Source organism: Notothenia rossii, assembly GCF_949606895.1.
Source record: "Notothenia rossii genome assembly, chromosome: 7".
NCBI lineage: Eukaryota > Metazoa > Chordata > Actinopteri > Perciformes > Nototheniidae > Notothenia > Notothenia rossii.
The window spans coordinates 51,079,338-51,098,932 of NC_136905.1; the positions used below are offsets into that span (position 1 = coordinate 51,079,338).

Consider the following 19,595-nt stretch of genomic DNA (forward strand, 5'->3'; position numbering starts at 1 on the left):
ACAGCAGCCGCTGAGCTGCCTGCAGTCTAAAAGCAGCAGTCCTTGCAGTAATGTCCACGAGGCCCTGCACCCCCTCCGCCACAGGTAGGTACAGGACCGATGCTGGCACCCAGTGATGACCCGACCAGAAGAAATCCATGAGGAGCCGCTGCAGTTGTTTCATGAGGCCCGGCGGTGGGGTTAACACCTGGAGTCTGTGCCACAGAGACGAGGCAACCAGATTGTTGGCTACAAGAACTCTTCCCCTGTAGGACAGCTGGGGTAGCAGCCATTTCCATTTGGCTAATATTGCTTGCACCTTTCCCAGCAATCCCTCCCAGTTCTGTGCCACTATATCCTCAGACCCCAATCAAACTCCCAGGACCTTTAAACCCTTGGTTCCCCAGCTAAGGTTACCAGGAAAACTGGGCCTATTTTCCAAACTCCAATGACCTACCAAAACTGCCTCACTCTTCTCCCAGTTAACTTTGGCTGAGGCAGCCTTCCTGTACAAAGCTAAACTGTCCTGTAGCTCCTGAATATCTCGCTGACCCTGGACAAAAACACTGACATCATCAGCATAAGCTGATACAACCACCGGGGGGGCCTGAGCTGACTCTGGCAGGCACAGGCCCCTCAGCCGGTTTCTAAGCCTGCACAAAAGCGGCTCGACGGCAATACTAAGCCTGAGATAGGGCAGCCCTGCCTGATCCCCCTTTTAAGTGGTACAGTGCCCTCCCCCCACCTTCACAACACAACATGCATCACTGTACAAACACTTAACCCAGGACAAAAAATGCTCCCCAACACCAAAAGCCTGCAATGTGGCAGCCAGAAAAGTGTGATCCACACGATCAAACGCCTTCTCCTGGTCAATAGAAATAATACCAACATTTATATTATACAGTTTGCAAACATCAAAAGTGTCTCTCATCAAAAACAAATTGTCCACAATTGATCTGCCAGGGATGCAATATGTCTGATCAGTACAGACAAGAAGTTCGATAAAACACTTCAGTCTTTTGGCTAAAACCTTTGACAGTATCTTATAGTCCGTACATAAGAGAGCCACAGGTCTCCAATTCTTCAGCAGGGTTAGATCTCCTTTCTTAGGCAACAGTGAAATCACTGCACGCCTACAGCAAGCTGGAAGAGTCCCTTTCCCAAAGGACTCCATCAATACATCTAGCAAGTCATGTCCTAGAATACTACAGAAATGTTTAAAAAAGTCTGCAGGTAAACCGTCTATGCCCGGAGCCTTGCCGGAGGCCATCTGTTTCACCGCAGAGGTCAGTTCCTCCAGCGTAATGTCAGAGCCCAGGGTCTCACTTTCGGCTGGACTCAGCTGTGGAAGACCCTGAAGAAGTTCATCAGTAGCTTCCACGTCACAACTTTCGGCTTTGAACAGGTCCGTGTAGAAGGACACTTCATGCCTCCTCATCCCAGCAGGTTCAGAGGTTACCTGTCCATCGGGGAGACGCAGACATACCATCTGCTTCCTTTGGCCCACAGACCTCTCCAGGTTGAAGAAAAAGGTGGTTGGTGCATCAATGTCTCTCAAGGAAGTAAAACGGGCTCTGATCAGAGCTCCCTTGGCTTTCTCCTGAAGAAAACAGTTAAGCTGTTGTTGTTTTAGGAGGGACTGTTCTATATTTCGAGCAGACACACTCTCTAACTCTCTGACCTCCTTCTCTAACTGCTCTATAGCTCTCCTAATGTTTGCATTGGAGTAGGCTGTATACTGTTGGCAGAACACTCTAATCTGAGCCTTTCCTACCTCCCACCACTGACTCAGGGAGGGAAAAGACTCTTTCTTTGATTTCCAGTTGATCCAAAACAGTTTAAAATTCTCACAGAAAATCAAATCTTGTAACATTTTAACATTAAACTGCCAGAAGGATCTAGGTTTCTCGTTGTTGGATTAAACCAAATTTAAAGAAACTAGCTGATGATCTGTAAAACCAACAGGTTGGATGTGACAGTTCACTGCACGAGTAATAAAAGAAGCACACATGTAAAATCTGTCTAGCCTGGCTGCACTTGGCTGCACCATCTAGCGTTCTCATCCAGGTGTATTGTTTAACAGAGGGGTGTTTCATCCTCCACACATCCACTAAGTCAGCCTCTCTTATCACCTGTGACAGTAAAAGGGACGACTGAGGATGAGGCTCCCGTCCTATTCTGTCTAAAGTGACATTAGTTCCAGTCCCCCCCCCCCAGTATAACACACTCCCCGTGTACACTAGTGTCTAGCTTGTCTTTTAATAACTGAAACACAGATACACGTGCAGGACCCTGATTGGGTGCATAAACATTAATAAAAGTGAAAAAGAACTCTAACAGTTCCACTTTCACCATCAAGGCTCTACCTGCCACTATCTCTGTGCTGGATAGAATCTTAACATTTAGAGAGGGGGAGAAAAAAACAGCTACTCCAGCACTAAGGCATTGAGCCATGACTGAGTAAATACTGACCCCCCACCACATTCCAGTCCGTCCCATTCAGGCTATCACTGTGCGTTTCCTGTAGAAATATCACATCTAATTTTTAACACTAACGCTCTTTTCCAGAGGCGCGGGAAGGTATTTTGAGTGGGGGTGCTGAGGTGCTGGACTCCAGTGAACAGTATTACGGGCACCATAGAGCACGCACAAAAAAACTCCCCACACGCAAACACACAGTAAACCCGCGACTGTTACAATGAAGGCTCGATAATCAGCTCACGGCATATAGGCAGGGGTAAAGTGCTATTTTTTTACGAGAGGGGAGCGGACCTCACCTCCTCTAGGGGGGTCCGGGGGGATGCTCCCCCGGGAAGATTTTTTTTAAATATTGAAGTTAAAAGCAACAATCTGGTGCACTTTGAGAGCAACATTAAGAGATCTATGGATACATCTCTCAACACCCAGATGAAACACAACTGTAAGCAGATGTTCTTTTTCTTTATGGATATTTTACAAATCACTCCCCTTTCAAACTGTTTTCTTGTTTTACTGCCATATAGTATTTCATAACTGTTTTTCCTTTATTCTCTTATTTTTTTTATAACTATAATGATCATGTGAGGGTGTGCCGCGGAAATAATCTTTTGAATAATTTTTGACCAAACCGTTTGAGACCCACTGAGATAACTTAGACTAAAGTTAACTATCTAAACACTCAGAGAGTCCTTTAGCTCACCTGAGCCCCTCAGTCTGAGAGGAGAGCTCTCCTCCAGCTTGTTGTGGAACAAACAGCTCCGTATGTCCGTTAGTGCAGCTAGCTAACCAGATGCTAACAACACGGTCCCTGCTGCTGGCACCGGTCCCTCTCTCTCCCCCTCTCTCACACACACTAAATGCGCTATTTCCGCACACACACAGAGCCGCGAGCTTGAATGACACAAGCACACTTTTATTTCCATGCAACTCTCTGATTGGTCTGGTGTCTTGCCTCTGTTGCATTCACTGAACACGGGAAATTACAGTCCTGCCGTCCTTTCTAGTGTCGTCCTTTCTAGTGTCTTGATGAGGTTCACGTAAAGCACGGTTAATGTATTATATTATTGAGGTAGAATTGTCCGGGGCTACAGAAAAAACATTTGGGGCAGGCCAAAATATTATTTTACCAACAATGTGGAATTTATTGGCTACATATTACACAGATTATGCACAGCGGGAGCAGCAATAACCGTCAAATAATAATTCAGACAGGGGAGCTCCGCACCCCCTGCCTGCCGCTAGGGGGTGCTGCAGCGCCCTCAGCACCCCCCTTCCCGCGCCCATGCTCTTTTCTGTGCACTTCTACCCCCGTTAATGTTTAAAGAAGCAACCCTTAAAGCCTGCATTAGAGGAAGGAGATAGATAAAAAGAACAGACAGGTACACACAGCAGAGAAGAGACACCCAGTGCTGCATGATCATGTTGAAATTATTTAGACCTTTTTAGTTCCCCCCCTTTTTTGCTTCCTTTCGTAACTTTTTTCCTAGTAGTTACATGCTTCCTGAGACGATAGCGTTTCTTTTCATCCAGCAGGTCTAACCCTACAACTTTCTGAAGAGTTCTCACTGTATGAAGAAACTTGTTAGTGTCAGGGAAAAAGTCTCTCACTTCCACTGCCTTGCCAAAAGACTCATCTAAAAAGACATTAATCTCTTCCAAAGAATATATCTCTGCGTTCTGAGAGAGACTACCTGCAACTGAAACACAGTCAGAATCCCCCTCACCGTCTGTGTCCATCTCTGTCACCTCATTATTGTCTGCAGCCTGTTGAAGCTCTTTTTGCCGCCCAGAGCCAGACGGCAGCTCCTGCTGTGTACCAACAGCCTCCACCTGTCCCACAGCCCCGGTCCTCACCTTTCCTGCTTCATCATCTCCCACCCGTTTACCTGTTTCCACATGTTTTCCTCTCACACTCACCGAACTCTCTACAATCCCTGTTTCATCTCTCACGATATTCATCCCTACTTCATCCGCAGCCCCCGGGTGCAGCAGCGGCCCCCGCGACACCAGGCTCCGCGGCCGCCGACCCAGCGGCGGGCTCCGCGGCCGCCGGCTCGGCAGCCCCGGGCTCAACCGCACCCGGCGGAGCGGCGTGCCGTCTCTGTGGACATACAACACGTTTGTGAACCGACTCCCCGCACTCGAAACACTTTACGTTCCCTGAGCTCGCATAAACCATATAAAAACCCTCTTCGTGCCTCACCCGGAAGTACACATCTAGTTTCTTAGTGGGACAATTCAGAAACATGAAAACCTGTCTCCGCAGAGATTGGACATGTTTTAGTTTTTCATCCTTACACCCCAGAGCAACAGTGCGGTACTGTACTGGCAAACTTACTGAAATGCTTCAGCTCCCGTTCCAGCGCCTCATTCGGGATGAATGGAGGAACGCCAGACACAGTGATCCGCGTGAACGGTGTCGCCAACGGCGAAACTTGAATATATTCCTAGTTTAGCATTAATCCGCTCTCAATAAGTTCCGTCACATATTTCTGGTCTGTCAAAAAGACCACGACCGCTTTGTTCATGCGGAAAGCATAGGAGATGTTTACATGACCGACCTGATACCCCACAGCCAGCAGCATTTTCTCCACTGTGCTTGCGGCCTGAGCCACCAAACGCACTCCGTGTCTCAGAGACACCGGCGGTGCCCCGAAGGACGCCATCCCCGCCACAAGGCACGGAAAAACACTCACGAAGAAGTATTAACCGTACTTGCAAAGAGTACAAATATCCCAACGAAAGATCATACAGTTAAAGAAACGATTGAAACAGAAACAAACGAAATAAAAGTGAAAATCCCTCTTCCCTCTTCAAAAACACACCTCCACCACAGAAGAAGAAGAAGAAAAATAAGTACTGGCATCAAATACTCATGATACATTAACTTTGCGTGCTATTGTGTGCTGTGCTCTGCATTATGCGTGTCAGCACAAAGTCATACCGAAACACTCCCTAACAACTTTTTCACTGCTGTGTCTCAAATTGTGCAAGTAGTTATATTCATGCCGCATTCGTCTCATTAGTATGCATACCAAAGTGACAGGTCACACCTCCCCCAATTATGCAAATGAGCTAAGTCCCGTCTCCCTTTGTTCGAGGTGTGAGATCCCAAGTAGGTGTGACATCCCAAGTAGGTGTGAGATCCGTCGATAGGAGGGGGGTGATGTGTATTCACAGGTGTGAAAAGCCCCCACTGTTGCGCCTTATGGTGTATAATAAAAAAATAAAAATAAAAATAAAATAAAAAATTCTGTTTCAATCACATTATTATGCACAAAAAGTGACAGGTGGGCCCGCCCCAAGTGTGTGTGTGTGTGTGTGTGTGTGTGTGTGTGTGTGTGTGTGTGTGTGTGTGTGTGTGTGTGTGTGTTTGTGTGTGTGTGTGACGGTCTCCCCTAACCCCTGCTGTGGACCGGGGCTACATCAAATCTTATTTTAGCCCCTAAAGAAAAGCCCACCATAAACACAATAATTAAAAATAGTATTGATGTATGTTACCACTTTTCTTCTTCATCAGACAGCCCCTTTCTAACGGGAATCTAAGCTAACATCTACTCTCGTCTCAAAGCCTCCTTCCTTCTGCAGTGATACAGGCAAATGCTGCCCCTCTCTACTATACTAAAGTCACCATACAAACTTTAAGGATATCTAGTTTCTAACGCAAGAGAAAGGTGATGATGAACAACCCTGGCATTTCTTCTCTGCGTTTTCCTGACCTGGATCTGTTCCTGAAAAACTCTGGTAAGTACTTCATATAATTATTAAATGTTGTATGTTGTGTGTTAAACAACCTCTGTGTATATATTCTATTTATTGTGTATTAGCACTATGATTCATAATGGCTTTTAAGTTTTGGGGAGACTGTTAACTAATGTTGAAGTACTTTAGTGGAAGGGATGGAGTCTCACACAGTTTGTGTGTGTGTGTGTGTGTGTGTGTGTGTGTGTGTGTGTGTGTGTGTGGGGGGGGGGGTGACTGTGTGAGCCTGGCCCTGCCCCTCCTCCCCCCTTCCTGCCATCTTATCACTAGACAGAGGGGAGATGTAATTTAAAAACATTTACCTTACACCTGTATTTGTTCTCTCTAAAACACAGTGTCTGTAAAGGGGGGGGGGGGGGGGGAGACTGCAATTCCTGCCATCTCTCTCTGTTTCTGTTGATGTGTAAAATATACAAAATAACGTTTTATATACTTACTCTCTTGTTAAAAGGTGATGAAGTTTGCAGCGTAAGCCAGCCATCAGTGTTCCAGTTTTAAGGTTTTGCATACCTCAAAGTGTGTCTAAAAGTATCTTGGCAAGAGAACATTTTTATTTTAACACAATGTTACTTTTTTCATATTTTTTCAACATACTGTGATATTTTGTTTTTGTCTTTCTCTCCTTTTTCCATTATATTTTTGAAAAACTACATAGTGATTTTAGCAAAATACAACATGCAACTAATACATTATACAATATTACGACTTTTTGCGATATTTTCAACACAATATACTTGTACTTTTTTTTTTTTGGAGGGCTTCAAGATATTTTGCATGTCATGCATAAACACGGTGTCATCTTTTTCGAAACTGACGTGCTGTCCGTTTTACAAACAAGTTATTTTTCTGCTTCTTAATCCTCTGAATTTGAACCACAACTTGTCCACTGGAGTCAGAGCTTTCTGAACTTATTTCTTAACAGCACTGGGCATTTTTGTGTTGTATTTTCTACAGTTGAAAATGCACAGATAAACAGTCAGGCATGGGCGATAAAATGTGTCTCCTCAGGCTCTCTAATACATAGTCATCTTTCAACCCCCCTGCCTGCCTGTTTTCTGTACTTTTACAGCCTCATGCCGACTGCAGGGCCATGGGGTGTTAAGAGCCTAACAGGCAGCTCATTGTGGAATAGCCCCCCATCTGAGATACGGGATTGTCCCACTCTCAATAGTTTTAAAGGTCAACTTAAAGAATGGTTGAGCAACAAACAGACGTGTAATCACCGCTAAATAAATGCACTTTAACACAGGGGTATCTCCTCTTGCACTTTATGTAGCACTTTTATCTTATCTTGCACTTTATATATCATAGCTGCTACATTGTACTGCCATGTGGTAAATGCTTGTATGCTGCTCATGCTCGTTCTGCATATCATGTATTTTATTTTTGCTGTATATATAAATGTCATGTCCTTATATGCTGTATGTGACGGGACTACAGATGGAAATTAGCTCAAAGCTAAAATCCGGCTCATTTACACTTGTAAGCATTATTTTTGTTTTAAAGTGTTCATCAATGTGCACTACGGTAGCCCTGAAGAAAATTAAACATTAAAATATGTTATCAATGTCCCCATTCCCAGTTTATTTGGGAATAATTGCGATGTTTACTATGTTTTGGTAGCTCTTAACAAAACAGAATTTTTATGTATGACAACTTTACAACTGGTAGAAAGTTAAGTACTTTTTCTGAACAGATTTTCTTTAAGACTGTGACTCTTAACACACCATCCCCCCGAGAGACAGACATACTCATCCCCTTTTCAACGCGCCCCCTGCAGCAGCTCGGGTGTGAAACACCCATACAGAATGTCAGTCACTGTGTAAAACTTTTATTTTCTTAAAAGACTGTGACTCTAAAAGGCAAGTTTGTGATTTTAACACTTTTTCGATGAAACAATGCAGTCTTGATAACTTGACTTGACGAATATTCCTTTTCTAAATATATGTTTTTAGATGCTTTGCTTTTTTCATATTTTTCAACATACTGTGATATTCTGTTTTTGTCTTTCTCTCCTTTTTCCATTATATTTTTGAAAAACAACTTAGTGGTTTTTAGCAAAATACATGCAACTAATACATTAAACAATATTACGACTTTTTGCGATATTTTCAATACAATATACTTGTACCTTTTTTGTGGTTTTAGGGCTTCAAGATATTTTGCATGTCATGCATAAACACGGTGTAATCTTTTCCTTGAAACTGACGTGCTGCCCGTTTTACAAAACAAGTTATTATTCTGCTTCTTCATCCTCTGAATTTTCCTCCCCCGTCCCTCTTCCTTCAGCCAGCACAACAAGAATCAAGGTGGATCTGTGAAATGAAACACCTCTTCCCAAAGCTTGACTTCCCTATTGAGAGCATGCGTCTAGGGCAGTAGGGTCTAAACCAATTGGCCAGATATACTAACGTGCAGAACGTACGGTATGTTTGAAAAAGACTAACCATTTATCCAGTTCAAGCTGTCTTTAAGATGTGACATTGCGCTCTGACTATTTCCCGTAAAATGTTGACAAACTATTACTTATTCTTAAATTTGACCTGTTGCTGCTTGGTTGAAAATGATAGATGAAAAATAACTTTTAAAAAAAAGACTCAAACAGCGAGGGACATTATACTGGTGAAAAAACTCTCAATTCTACAGATGACTCCCCCCATTCAACGCAATAAGTCCCTCCCTCCACTCAGCAAAGCATCTAAAACTAAGGACCCCCACTAAGACGACAGTTTGAAAACTAGCCATGGATCTGAGAAAAACCAAGTCTCCCCCCGCGAGTTGCAGCCAGGAACAAACTCCTGGACTACCATCATCACCACCATTCTGGACACCCGAACCTTGCAGTACTACTGCTGCTTATTTTGCTCCTTGGGCCAAGACGTCTCTGTTTATGGACACAGTGAAATCCGTGTTGGTTGATATTGTGGAGGGGGTGCTACATCGGCACAGAGAAGAAATATGCAACAGATGCCGAGTCAGTCACCCCGGCCAGAGGAAACACGATTGTCTGAATGACATGCCCGATTTTTTCTTCAGAAAAAATTACAACGCGTTAATGAAAAGACTCTGGCTCACCGACTTCATTACTGAGATCGACCAGACTCTTATTGATAAAGACATTTGTACGGATGATTGGAGGATCCAAGGCGCTTCGGAGGCTTTTCTGCACAATCTCAAAAATTGCAGAAGCCTCAAGGAGAGACTTGAAAAGATCCATGCCGAGTTGGATGGAGAAGAAGAAGACTAATAACCTGCGGTTGATTGAAGCCAGGGATTTTTTCTTTTTCGATACATTGACTTTTTCTTTAAAGTAAAATAAAAATGGGGAACTACTATGCAAAACGCTCGGTATATATTGATCAGAATGTAGTCAATACCCTTTTAATAAGTGTGGTGATGAGGACGATTGAAAACAGAGTGAATAGTGATCCCCGTGTAAACAGAATGGCTGAAGTTTGTAAACTAGAAGACATTTTGGATATCGTTCGTTCTGGCAGTACTATTCCTGGTCATTGGGAAACGATTGTAAACGAAACATTTAAAGTGGTCCTGGAATATTCATTTTCCGAAACATTCTGTAACATTACCGAAGAAATGAAACAAACATCAAAAGTATATCATGTGCTCTCATTGTATGCTCTGTTTGTAGATGTAATGCATCTGTGTGTCAAAAACAGCATACACATGAATAATTTGACTGAAGTGAAAAAACTCCATCATGATATTTCCAGTAATCTGGGGAATTCTAAGCTGGAGACGGTCCTGGGATGTTACAATCAGTATAACTATTGATTTTGTGTGTGAAAAAATGTAAATGTAAATAGGAAAAAAAAAATAAAAAAAGTGTTTTTTACATTTTAAAACCTGTTGTCTTCATTATAGCAAGAGGAGATTGTCTGATACATGTGTATTACAGCCCTTCACATGCACTGTTGTCTTCATTATAACAAGGGGAGGGTAACAGGGAAGATGTATTATACATGTGTATTGAAACGTGCGTATTATACCCCCACAGAAACACAGAAACACGGAAACACACAAAAAACACTGAAACCACTGAAACACTGAAAAAACACAGAAACACTGAAACACCGACACACAGAAACACAGAAACACAGAGACACAGAACCACAGAAACACCGAAACACAAAAACACAGAAACACAGAAATACAAAAAAAATGAAACACAGAAACACAAAAACACAGAAACACAGAAAAGACAGAAACACAAAAACACAAAAACACAGAAACACAGAAACACAAAAACACAAAAACACAGAAACACAGAAAACACAGAAACACAAAAACACTGAAACACCGACACACAGAAACACAAAAACACAGAGAAACAGAAACACAGAGAAACAGAAACACAGAAACACAAAAACACTGAAACACCGATACACAGAAACACGGAAACACAGAGACACAAAAACACAGAAACACAGAAACACAAAAACACAAAAACACTGAAACACCGACACACCGACACACAGAAACACAGAGACACGGAACCACAGAAACACGGAAACACAGAAACACAAAAACACAGAAAACACAGAAACACAAAAACACTGAAACACAGAAACACAGAAACACAAAAACACTGAAACATCGACACACAGAAACACGGAAACACAGAAACACAGAACCACGGAAACACAGAAACACAGAACACTGAAACACAGAAGCACAGAAACCCAGAAAACACAGAACCACAGAAACACAAAAACCCAGAAACACAAAAACCCAGAAACACAAAAACACACAGAAACACAGAAACACAAAAACACAGAAACACCGAAACACAGAGACACAGAACCACGGAAACACAAAAACACAGAAACACAAAAACACTGAAACACGAAAAACACAGAAAACACAGAAACACAAAAACACTGAAACACAGAAACACAGAAACACTGAAACACAGACACACAGAAACACTGAAAACACTGAAAACACAAAAAAACAGGCTTGTGTGCTAGTATGGTTTTTGAATAAACACATCAGTATTTTAAAAAGTCGATGGGAGGCTGATACAATTTGACTTTTTAAAAATGAAACAAAGATACAGGGGGGGAAAGTACAAAAACTCTGTTTTTCTGACAAAATTAATCCTGGCAGGTTTATGTAAAGTATAAGTGTCTGCAGTTAAATATTTATCTGAACAAGACACTTATACTTTACATAAACCTGCCAGGATTAATTTTGTCAGAAAAACAGAGTGTTTGTACTTTGCCCCATGTATCTTTGTTTAATTTTAAAAAGTCAAATTGTATCAGCCTCCCATCGACTTTTTAAAATACTGATGTGTTTATTCAAAAACCATACTAGCACACAAGCCTGTTTTTTTTTGTGTTTTCAGTGTTTCGGTGTTTCTGTGTGTCGTTGTTTCAGTGTTTCAGTGTTTTTGTGTTTCTGTGTTTTCTGTGTTTCTGTGTTTTTGTGTTTCTGTGTTTTTGTGTTTGTGTTTTTGTGTTTCTGTGTTTCAGTGTTTCAGTGTTTTTGTGTTTCTGTGTTTCTGTGTCTCTGTGTTTCTGTGTGTCGGTGTTTCTGTGTTTTTGTGTTTTTGTGTTTTTGTGTTTTCTGTGTTTTTGTGTTTCTGTGTTTTTGTGTTTCTGTGTTTTTGTGTTTCTGTGTTTTTGTGTTTTTGTGTTTCTGTGTTTCAGTGTTTTTGTGTTTCTGTGTTTCTGTGTTTCTGTTTCTCTGTGTTTTTGTGTTTCTGTGTGTCGGTGTTTCAGTGTTTTTGTGTTTCTGTGTTTTCTGTGTTTCTGTGTTTTTGTGTTTCTGTGTTTTTGTGTTTCTGTGTTTTTGTGTTTCTGTGTTTCAGTGTTTCAGTGTTTTTTGTGTTTTTGTGTTTCTGTCTTTTCTGTGTTTCTGTGTTTTTGTGTTTCTGTGTTTCAGTGTTTTAGTTTTTTTGTATTTCTGTGTTTCTGTGTTTTCTGTGTTTCTGTGTTTTTGTGTTTCGGTGTTTCTGTGGTTCTGTGTCTCTGTGTTTCGGTGTTTCTGTGTGTCGGTGTTATAATGTTTGTGTTTTTTAAGTGTTTCAGTGGTTTCAGTGTTTTTTGTGTGTTTCCGTGTTTCTGTGTTTCTGTGGGGGTATAATACGCACGTTTCAATACACATGTATAATACATCTTCCCTGTTACCCTCCCCTTGTTATAATGAAGACAACAGTGCATGTGAGGGGCTGTAATACACATGTATCAGACACGCTCCCCTTGCTATAATGAAGACAACAGTTTTTAAAATGTAAAAAACACTTTTTTTTTTTTTTTTTCCTATTTACATTTACATTTTTTCACACACAAAATCAATAGTTATACTGATTGTAACATCCCCAGGACTGTCTCCAGCTTAGAATTCCCCAGATTACAGAATGTTTCGGAAAATGAAGATTCCAGGACCACTTTAAATGTTTCGTTTACAATCGTTTCCCAATGACCAGGAATAGTACTACCAGAACGAACGATAACCAAATTGTCTTCTAGTTTACAAACTTCAGCCTTTCTGTTTACTATTCACTCTGTTTTCAATCGTCCTCATCACCACACTTAATAAAAGGGTATTGACTACATTCTGATCAATATATACCGAGCGTTTTGCATAGTAGTTCCCCATTTTTATTTTACTTTAAAGAAAAAGTCAATGTATCGAAAAAGAAAAAATCCCTGGCTTCAATCAACCGCAGGTTATTAGTCTTCTTCTTCTCCATCCAACTCGGCATGGATCTTTTCAAGTCTCTCCTTGAGGCTTCTGCAATTTTTGAGATTGTGCAGAAAAGCCTCCGAAGCACCTTGGATCCTCCAATCATCCGTGAAAATGTCTTTATCAATAAGAGTCTGGTCGATCTCAGTAATGAAGTCGGTGAGCCAGAGTCTTTTCATTAACGCGTTGTAATTTTTTCTGAAGAAAAAAATCGGGCATGTCATTCAGACAATCGTGTTGCCTCTGGCCGGGGTGACTGACTCGGCATCCGTTGCATATTTCTTCTCTGTACCGATGTATCACCCCCTCCACAATATCAACCAACACGGATTTCACTGTGTCCATAAACAGAGACGTCTTGGCCCAAGGAGCAAAATAAGCAGCAGTAGTACTGCAAGATTCGGGTGTCCAGAATGGTGGTGATGATGGTAGTCCAGGAGTTTGTTCCTGGCTGCAACTCGCGGGGGGAGACTTGGTTTTTCTCAGATCCATGGCTAGTTTTCAAACTGTCGTCTTAGTGGGGGTCCTTAGTTTTAGATGCTTTGCTGAGTGGAGGGAGGGACTTATTGCGTTGAATGGGGGGAGTCATCTGTAGAATTGAGAGTTTTTTCACCAGTATAATGTCCCTCGCTGTTTGAGTCTTTTTTTTAAAAGTTATTTTTCATCTATCATTTTCAACCAAGCAGCAAGAGGTCAAATTTAAGAATAAGTAATAGTTTGTCACCATTTTACGGGAAATAGTCAGAGCGCAATGTCACATCTTAAAGACAGCTTGAACTGGATAAATGGTTAGTCTTTTTCAAACATACCGTACGTTCTGCATGTTAGTATATCTGGCCAATTGGTTTAGACCCTACTGCCCTAGACGCATGCTCTCAATAGGGAAGTCACGCTTTGGGAAGAGGTGTTTCATTTCACAGATCCACCTTGATTCTTGTTGTGCTGGCTGAAGGAAGAGGGACGGGGGAGGAAAATTCAGAGGATGAAGAAGCAGAATAATAACTTGTTTTGTAAAACGGGCAGCACGTCAGTTTCAAGGAAAAGATGACACCGTGTTTATGCATGACATGCAAAATATCTTGAAGCCCTAAAACCACAAAAAAGGTACAAGTATATTGTGTTGAAAATATCGCAAAAGGTCTTAATATTGTATAATGTATTAGTTGCATGTTGTATTTTGCTAAAAACCACTAAGTAGTTTTTCAAAAATATAATGGAAAAAGGAGAGAAAGACAAAAACAGAATATCACAGTATGTTGAAAAATATGAAAAAAGTAATGTTATGTTAAAATAACATGAAAGAAATCAAAGTAAAGCATCTAAAAACATATATTTAGAAAAGGAATGTTAGTCAAGTCAAGTTATAAAGACTGCATTGTTTCATCGAAACAGTGTTAAAATCACAAACTTGCCTTTTAGAGTCACAGTCAGAAAATAAAAATAAAAGTTTTACACAGTGACTGACATTCTGTATGGGGGTTTCACACCTGAGCTGCTGCAGGGGGCGCGTTGAAAAGGGGATGATGTAGACAGAGACTTCCTCATAGCTAGTAAACTAATTAACACAAATCATATAAAAACCTTAATCTAATTTAGATAGGACAATAAAGTTTGTATGGTGACTTTAGTATAGTAGAGAGGGGCAGCATTTGCCTGCATCACTGCAGAAGGAAGGAGGCTTTGAGACGAGAGCAGATGTTAGCTTAGATTCCCGTTAGAAAGGGGCTCTCTGATGAAGAAGGAAAGTGGTAACATACATCAATACTATTTTTAATTATTATGTTTATGGTGGCCTTTCTTTAGGGGCTAAAATAAGATTTGATGTAGCCCCGGTCCACAGCAGGGGTTAGGGGAGACCGTCTCACACACACACACACGCACGCACGCCCACCCACACACACACACACACACACACTTTCACACCTGTGAATACACATCACCCCCCTCCTATCGACGGATCTCACACCTACTTGGGATGTCACACCTACTTGGGATCTCACACCTCGAACAAAGAGAGGCGGGACTTAGCTCATTTGCATAATTTGGGGAGGTGTGACCTTTCACTTTTTTATGCATACTAATGAGACGAATGCGGCATGAATATAACTACTTGTGCACCTCCGTAAAACTACATCACAAAAATGTTATCTTCTCTATCTAGGAAAAAAGGGAGGGCCAATGAACTAGTCAAACACTAGATTACAACACCTTGCGACTGGTCAAAATCTGTAGCAGTGATCACTTTAAGTAGTAATAATGCCTAAAGCATGGAGGACAAAGTTCTTACCACAAATTAGATTCCCTGTTGTCCACTGCTCCGAGCGCTGCAGTCCTGGGTGTCTCTTTGTCCTGAGTGGGGGAAGATTACAAGTCTCTTAGTACACAGAATCATAAAGAACAGTAATACGTCCATATAGAAGGAAATGGAGGGAACCCACCTTGGCCTCAGTGAAGCGGGGCCCCTTTCTGTGACGGAGGACTGGAGGGATCTGGCTTTCATCCTGTCTGATGGAGCTCCTACTGTCACTCCTGAGAAGACAAAATCCATTTAGGTTTCAACAAGAAAGAGGCCCAGGAAATACAGTCAGAGCAGACATTATTAACAGACATCTCTTATAGTATAAAATACTATATGACAGTAAAAAAAAGTCGTTATTAATAAACAAGAATACAGTTTAAAAGGGGAGTGATTTTTTAAATATCCATAAAGAAAAAGAAAATCTGCTTCCAGTTCTGTTTCATATGGGTGTTGAGAGATGTATCCATAGATCTCCTCATGTTGCTCTCAAAGTGCAGCAGATTGATGCTTTTAACTTCAATATTTAAAAAAAAATCCCCCACTTAAATCATGCTCAAATTGATCGGATACTAAATACATTTGGCCACATCTTGTGTCCAAATCTTTCTGTTTTGGTGATGCCACAACCGTGCTTGCATATGCGAATCATGAGTGAGTGTCTGCATTTGGGGGGGGGGGGGGGGGGGGGGGTGCCAGCTAAAATCTTGCCTAGGGCGGCAAATTGGTCAGGGCTGATGAATACTAGTCCAATATTCAGTCACCTTTTAGCTCTGTTTTGGTCTCCACCACGTGCCGAGGGAAGTCTCTGTCTCTGCGTCTGTGTGATGTTTGCTGTATGCAGTGTTCAACTGTGTTAAGCACACATGTTAGATTCCATTGGATAATCCTTTGATATTCCCAGACACCGGGGTTCTTTGACATTTCTTAATTTGCATTAGTCCATGCATTTGTTACTTCAAGGCTGGATTATTGTAACTCCTTATTATCAGGGTGTACCAAGAAGTCAGTCAAGTCGCTTCAGCTGATTCAAAATGCTGCAGCTCGTGTACTAACCAGAGTTAGGAAAAGGGACCACATTACTCCTGTTCTGGCTGCCTTACACTGGCTCCCTATAGAACACAGGATAGAATTTAAAATTCTTCTTCTTGCCTACAAAGCCCTTAATGGGCAGGCGCCATCTTACCTTAAAGAACTCATTATACCCTATTGTCCTACTAGGGCATTGCGTTCCAAGAATGCAGGGTTGTTGGTTGTTCCTAGAGTCTCTAAAAGTACAATGGGAGCCAGAGCCTTTTCTTATCAAGCTCCACTTTTGTGGAATCAGCTTCCAGTTGGTGTTCGGACGGCAGACACCCTATCCGTTTTTAAGAGTGCGCTTAAGACCTTCCTTTTTGATAAAGCTTATAGTTAGGGCTGATTAGATTCAGCCCCTAGTTTTGCTGATATAGGCTTAGTTTGTCGGGGGACATCTTACTTCTTCCTTCTCTCTGTCTATACCTGTGTACTCTCATGTTCCGATTAACCCAGCTTCCCCAAATGTCTTTCTTTTTGGTGTCTATATACGCCGGGATCCGGAGTCATGGATGATCCTGCGGTCCTGTGTCATGGATTGCGAGTCCTGGATCTTGAGTCGTGGCTGTGGTCCTGGATCATAAGTCCTGGATGGATATACTCATGGATTCATCTTCCTATTATACACACATGCATTTCCAAACATTTGGACTACCTATGTTGCAAATGTATTATCTTTTCAATTTACACACGGCATCTATTGCACGTCTGTCCGTCCTGGGAGAGGGATCCCTCCTCTGTTGCTCTCCCTGAGGTTTCTCCCATTTTTCCCTTTAAACTGGGTTTTCTCTGGAAGTTTTTCCTTGTACGATGTGAGGGTCTAAGGACAGAGGGTGTCGTATTGTCATACTGATATTCTGTACAAACTGTGAAGTCCACTGAGACAAATGTAACATTTGTGATATTGGGCTATATAAATAAACATTGATTGATTGATTGATTGAATTTAACCAGATCTTCATACAAAGATCAAAGTAACTCTTGAATTATAATTGTCAGGAAGTTTAAAAGTCAAGATGTTTAATAATGTCTTATCTAATTTTAATTGGAACACTGACTGCCTGTTTTAAAAGTTATTACAACAAATATGTGGCAGAAACCAAAGTAAGGAGAAGTTAAATGAATGAATGTGCATGTTCAGTATGCATATAATGTATGTGTATCTACACATGAAGTGTGTTGGCATAGGCCTTTATATGTAAATATTTTTCACATTGCTTGTTCAAAAAGTTTTATTTTAAGCACATTTAAGTATTGTTACTGAACCTGAAATGTAAGAAAAAACGTATGATGTTTTATTATCTCATGAATCATATGAATGGTTATAAAACAAAAACAAATACTTTAGATAAGCTAAAATGTTGTTTTCGTATAATTAAAGTGCCTGCGTCATCATGCATACATGATTATTTTCAGAATCTCGTGTTTTTAGGTACACATACGTTTCAGTGATGATTGAACAGCTTTTGCTAAAAATATATGCTGCTGACCATAAATATTTATTAAAGTCTAAATTGTAAATTCAATTCCACTGCTGAAGATAATAGAGCCCTCTTCCATTCATTAATTCCACCACAATAATGTCTGTAACCATGATCCACTTCTTTCTGTCTCTCAACCCTCATAAGGCCCTCCATCATTCCCCTCACCAGCCCACATAGATCACTTCAGTGCATTTAAGGCAATATCTGAGTAAAGTGACTCCCGGGAGTGTGTGTTTCTCAGTGTTTCTCAGTGTTTCTCAGTGTTCCAGGGAACAGACTAAGAATAGAAGGCCTACCTCACAGGCTCTGTGTTTTCCCTGGCCGAGCCCGAGCTCTGCTGCTCAGCCTCACTCAGATCTCTGCCGCCTGCAGGAACATCAGCACCCCTCCGTCCTCCCATTGGCTCCCCGGGCAACACACAGGCTTCATGGGATTCAGATTCTTTCTCAGCCTCCTGGTTGGTCTCCTAATACGCGAGAGATACGGAGAGAGGAATCTTTCAACTTACAGAAGGGGAAGACCTTTCAACAATTTCATTTTGCTTCATTTCAGAGTGCTGATGACTTCTTATGTGGATATTCATGCTCCCCAGATTATGATCCCTAATACTTTAGGGGACCATTTCTCTAGCAACATCTTCAGGTGTTGAGGTTCATGAAATTATTTTATTCCGCAGATTGCATGTTTTCACTCTGTACATGATAAACCCTTTCCATTTTGGCCACTATGAGCCTACCTTCAGTTGAAAATGTCCATTCGAAATGACTCTGCATTTTAATATTTCCACTGCCCTTTTTTCAAACTCAACTTTTTTTTAGGTTAGATGCCTGAAATAAGGTCTTGGTTAACACAAGATTAAGATATTTTCACGTTTTGTTCTATGACAAAAATTAAGTCAGTATTTTTAGCTGGATGTTTGCCGTCTTTAGTTTAGCAGTTGCTAACAACTGAGTAAAAGGCACTGGTCCAAACGTATGTTTGTCAGAGATCTTTCTGCAAAATTTAGAAATCCAATGACACAATCCTATTGCTTTTTGTCGAGGGAGCCCTTGTGATGCTAGCTTCTAGTTTAGCCACCACAAATACGTGATCACTGCACCACTCTAGAGATTGACATGATCCCATTCATGCTGCCCAGATGATGAACTCCTGTGCTTCTGATGGCCCCTTAATATTTCCTCTTGCATCATTGTAAGAACTAAGTAATAGACTTACTGCGAATAAAGATCCAACACTAGCAAATGCATAGTACTAACATTGCATTACTAACAACCATTTAGGCCTCAGTACTGTAAATGGTCCCCCCCATGGTCATGATTTTTGCGGCATGAAAGTAGGAGAGATTTCAACTTCTCTCTCTTCACACTGTTGTTGTGAATGTTCATGTAAACAACTGTTTGTAACACCCAAAATGCTTTCAAGGACAAGCTGTCCAAAGCTATGAGCGTTAGCATGGGAACATCACAGTGACTGGCCTCAAGCTTTCAGCAGGTCATCTGGTCATGAGTGAGATATTGTGGAGGTGTGAATGTTCACATTGCTTCATGTTCCTGTTTGAGCAGTTGGACCATTAGACACACACAGGCAGACTGGGGCTTGTGTTTTTATAAAGGGAGCACTTATTTTACACTGGAAAATAAACAGCAAAGCTAACAGGAAGTCTACTCTCTTTTATGTCAATATTAATCCTATCCATTTGAAGTTTAAGATGTTATTGTAACATAAGCTTTTTGAATAGGTCCTCATTTGTTTTAAGAACTCGGAATATACATTTTCAGTATTTTGCAAATGTTCTTTTTATACCATTT

General features: G+C 41.3%; 1 protein-coding gene across 5 annotated transcripts in view; it reads right to left on the minus strand.

Annotated features, from left to right (window-relative positions):
* clmna (calmin a) overlaps window positions 1-19,595 on the minus strand; it is a 107,821-nt gene that overhangs the window by 5,866 nt on the left and 82,360 nt on the right. For 4 of the 5 annotated variants that reach the window (XM_079640284.1, XM_079640285.1, XM_079640283.1 and 1 more), the window contains 3 exons: window positions 18,084-18,253; window positions 15,372-15,462; window positions 15,221-15,282 (listed from right to left, as the gene is read on the minus strand). In XM_079640284.1, coding sequence (XP_079496410.1) covers window positions 15,221-15,282; window positions 15,372-15,462; window positions 18,084-18,253 — 323 coding nt within the window. Of the gene's footprint in view, window positions 1-4,440; window positions 4,562-15,220; window positions 15,283-15,371; window positions 15,463-18,083; window positions 18,254-19,595 lie in introns of those variants that run through there. The other variant, XM_079640286.1, reaches the window with a different exon arrangement.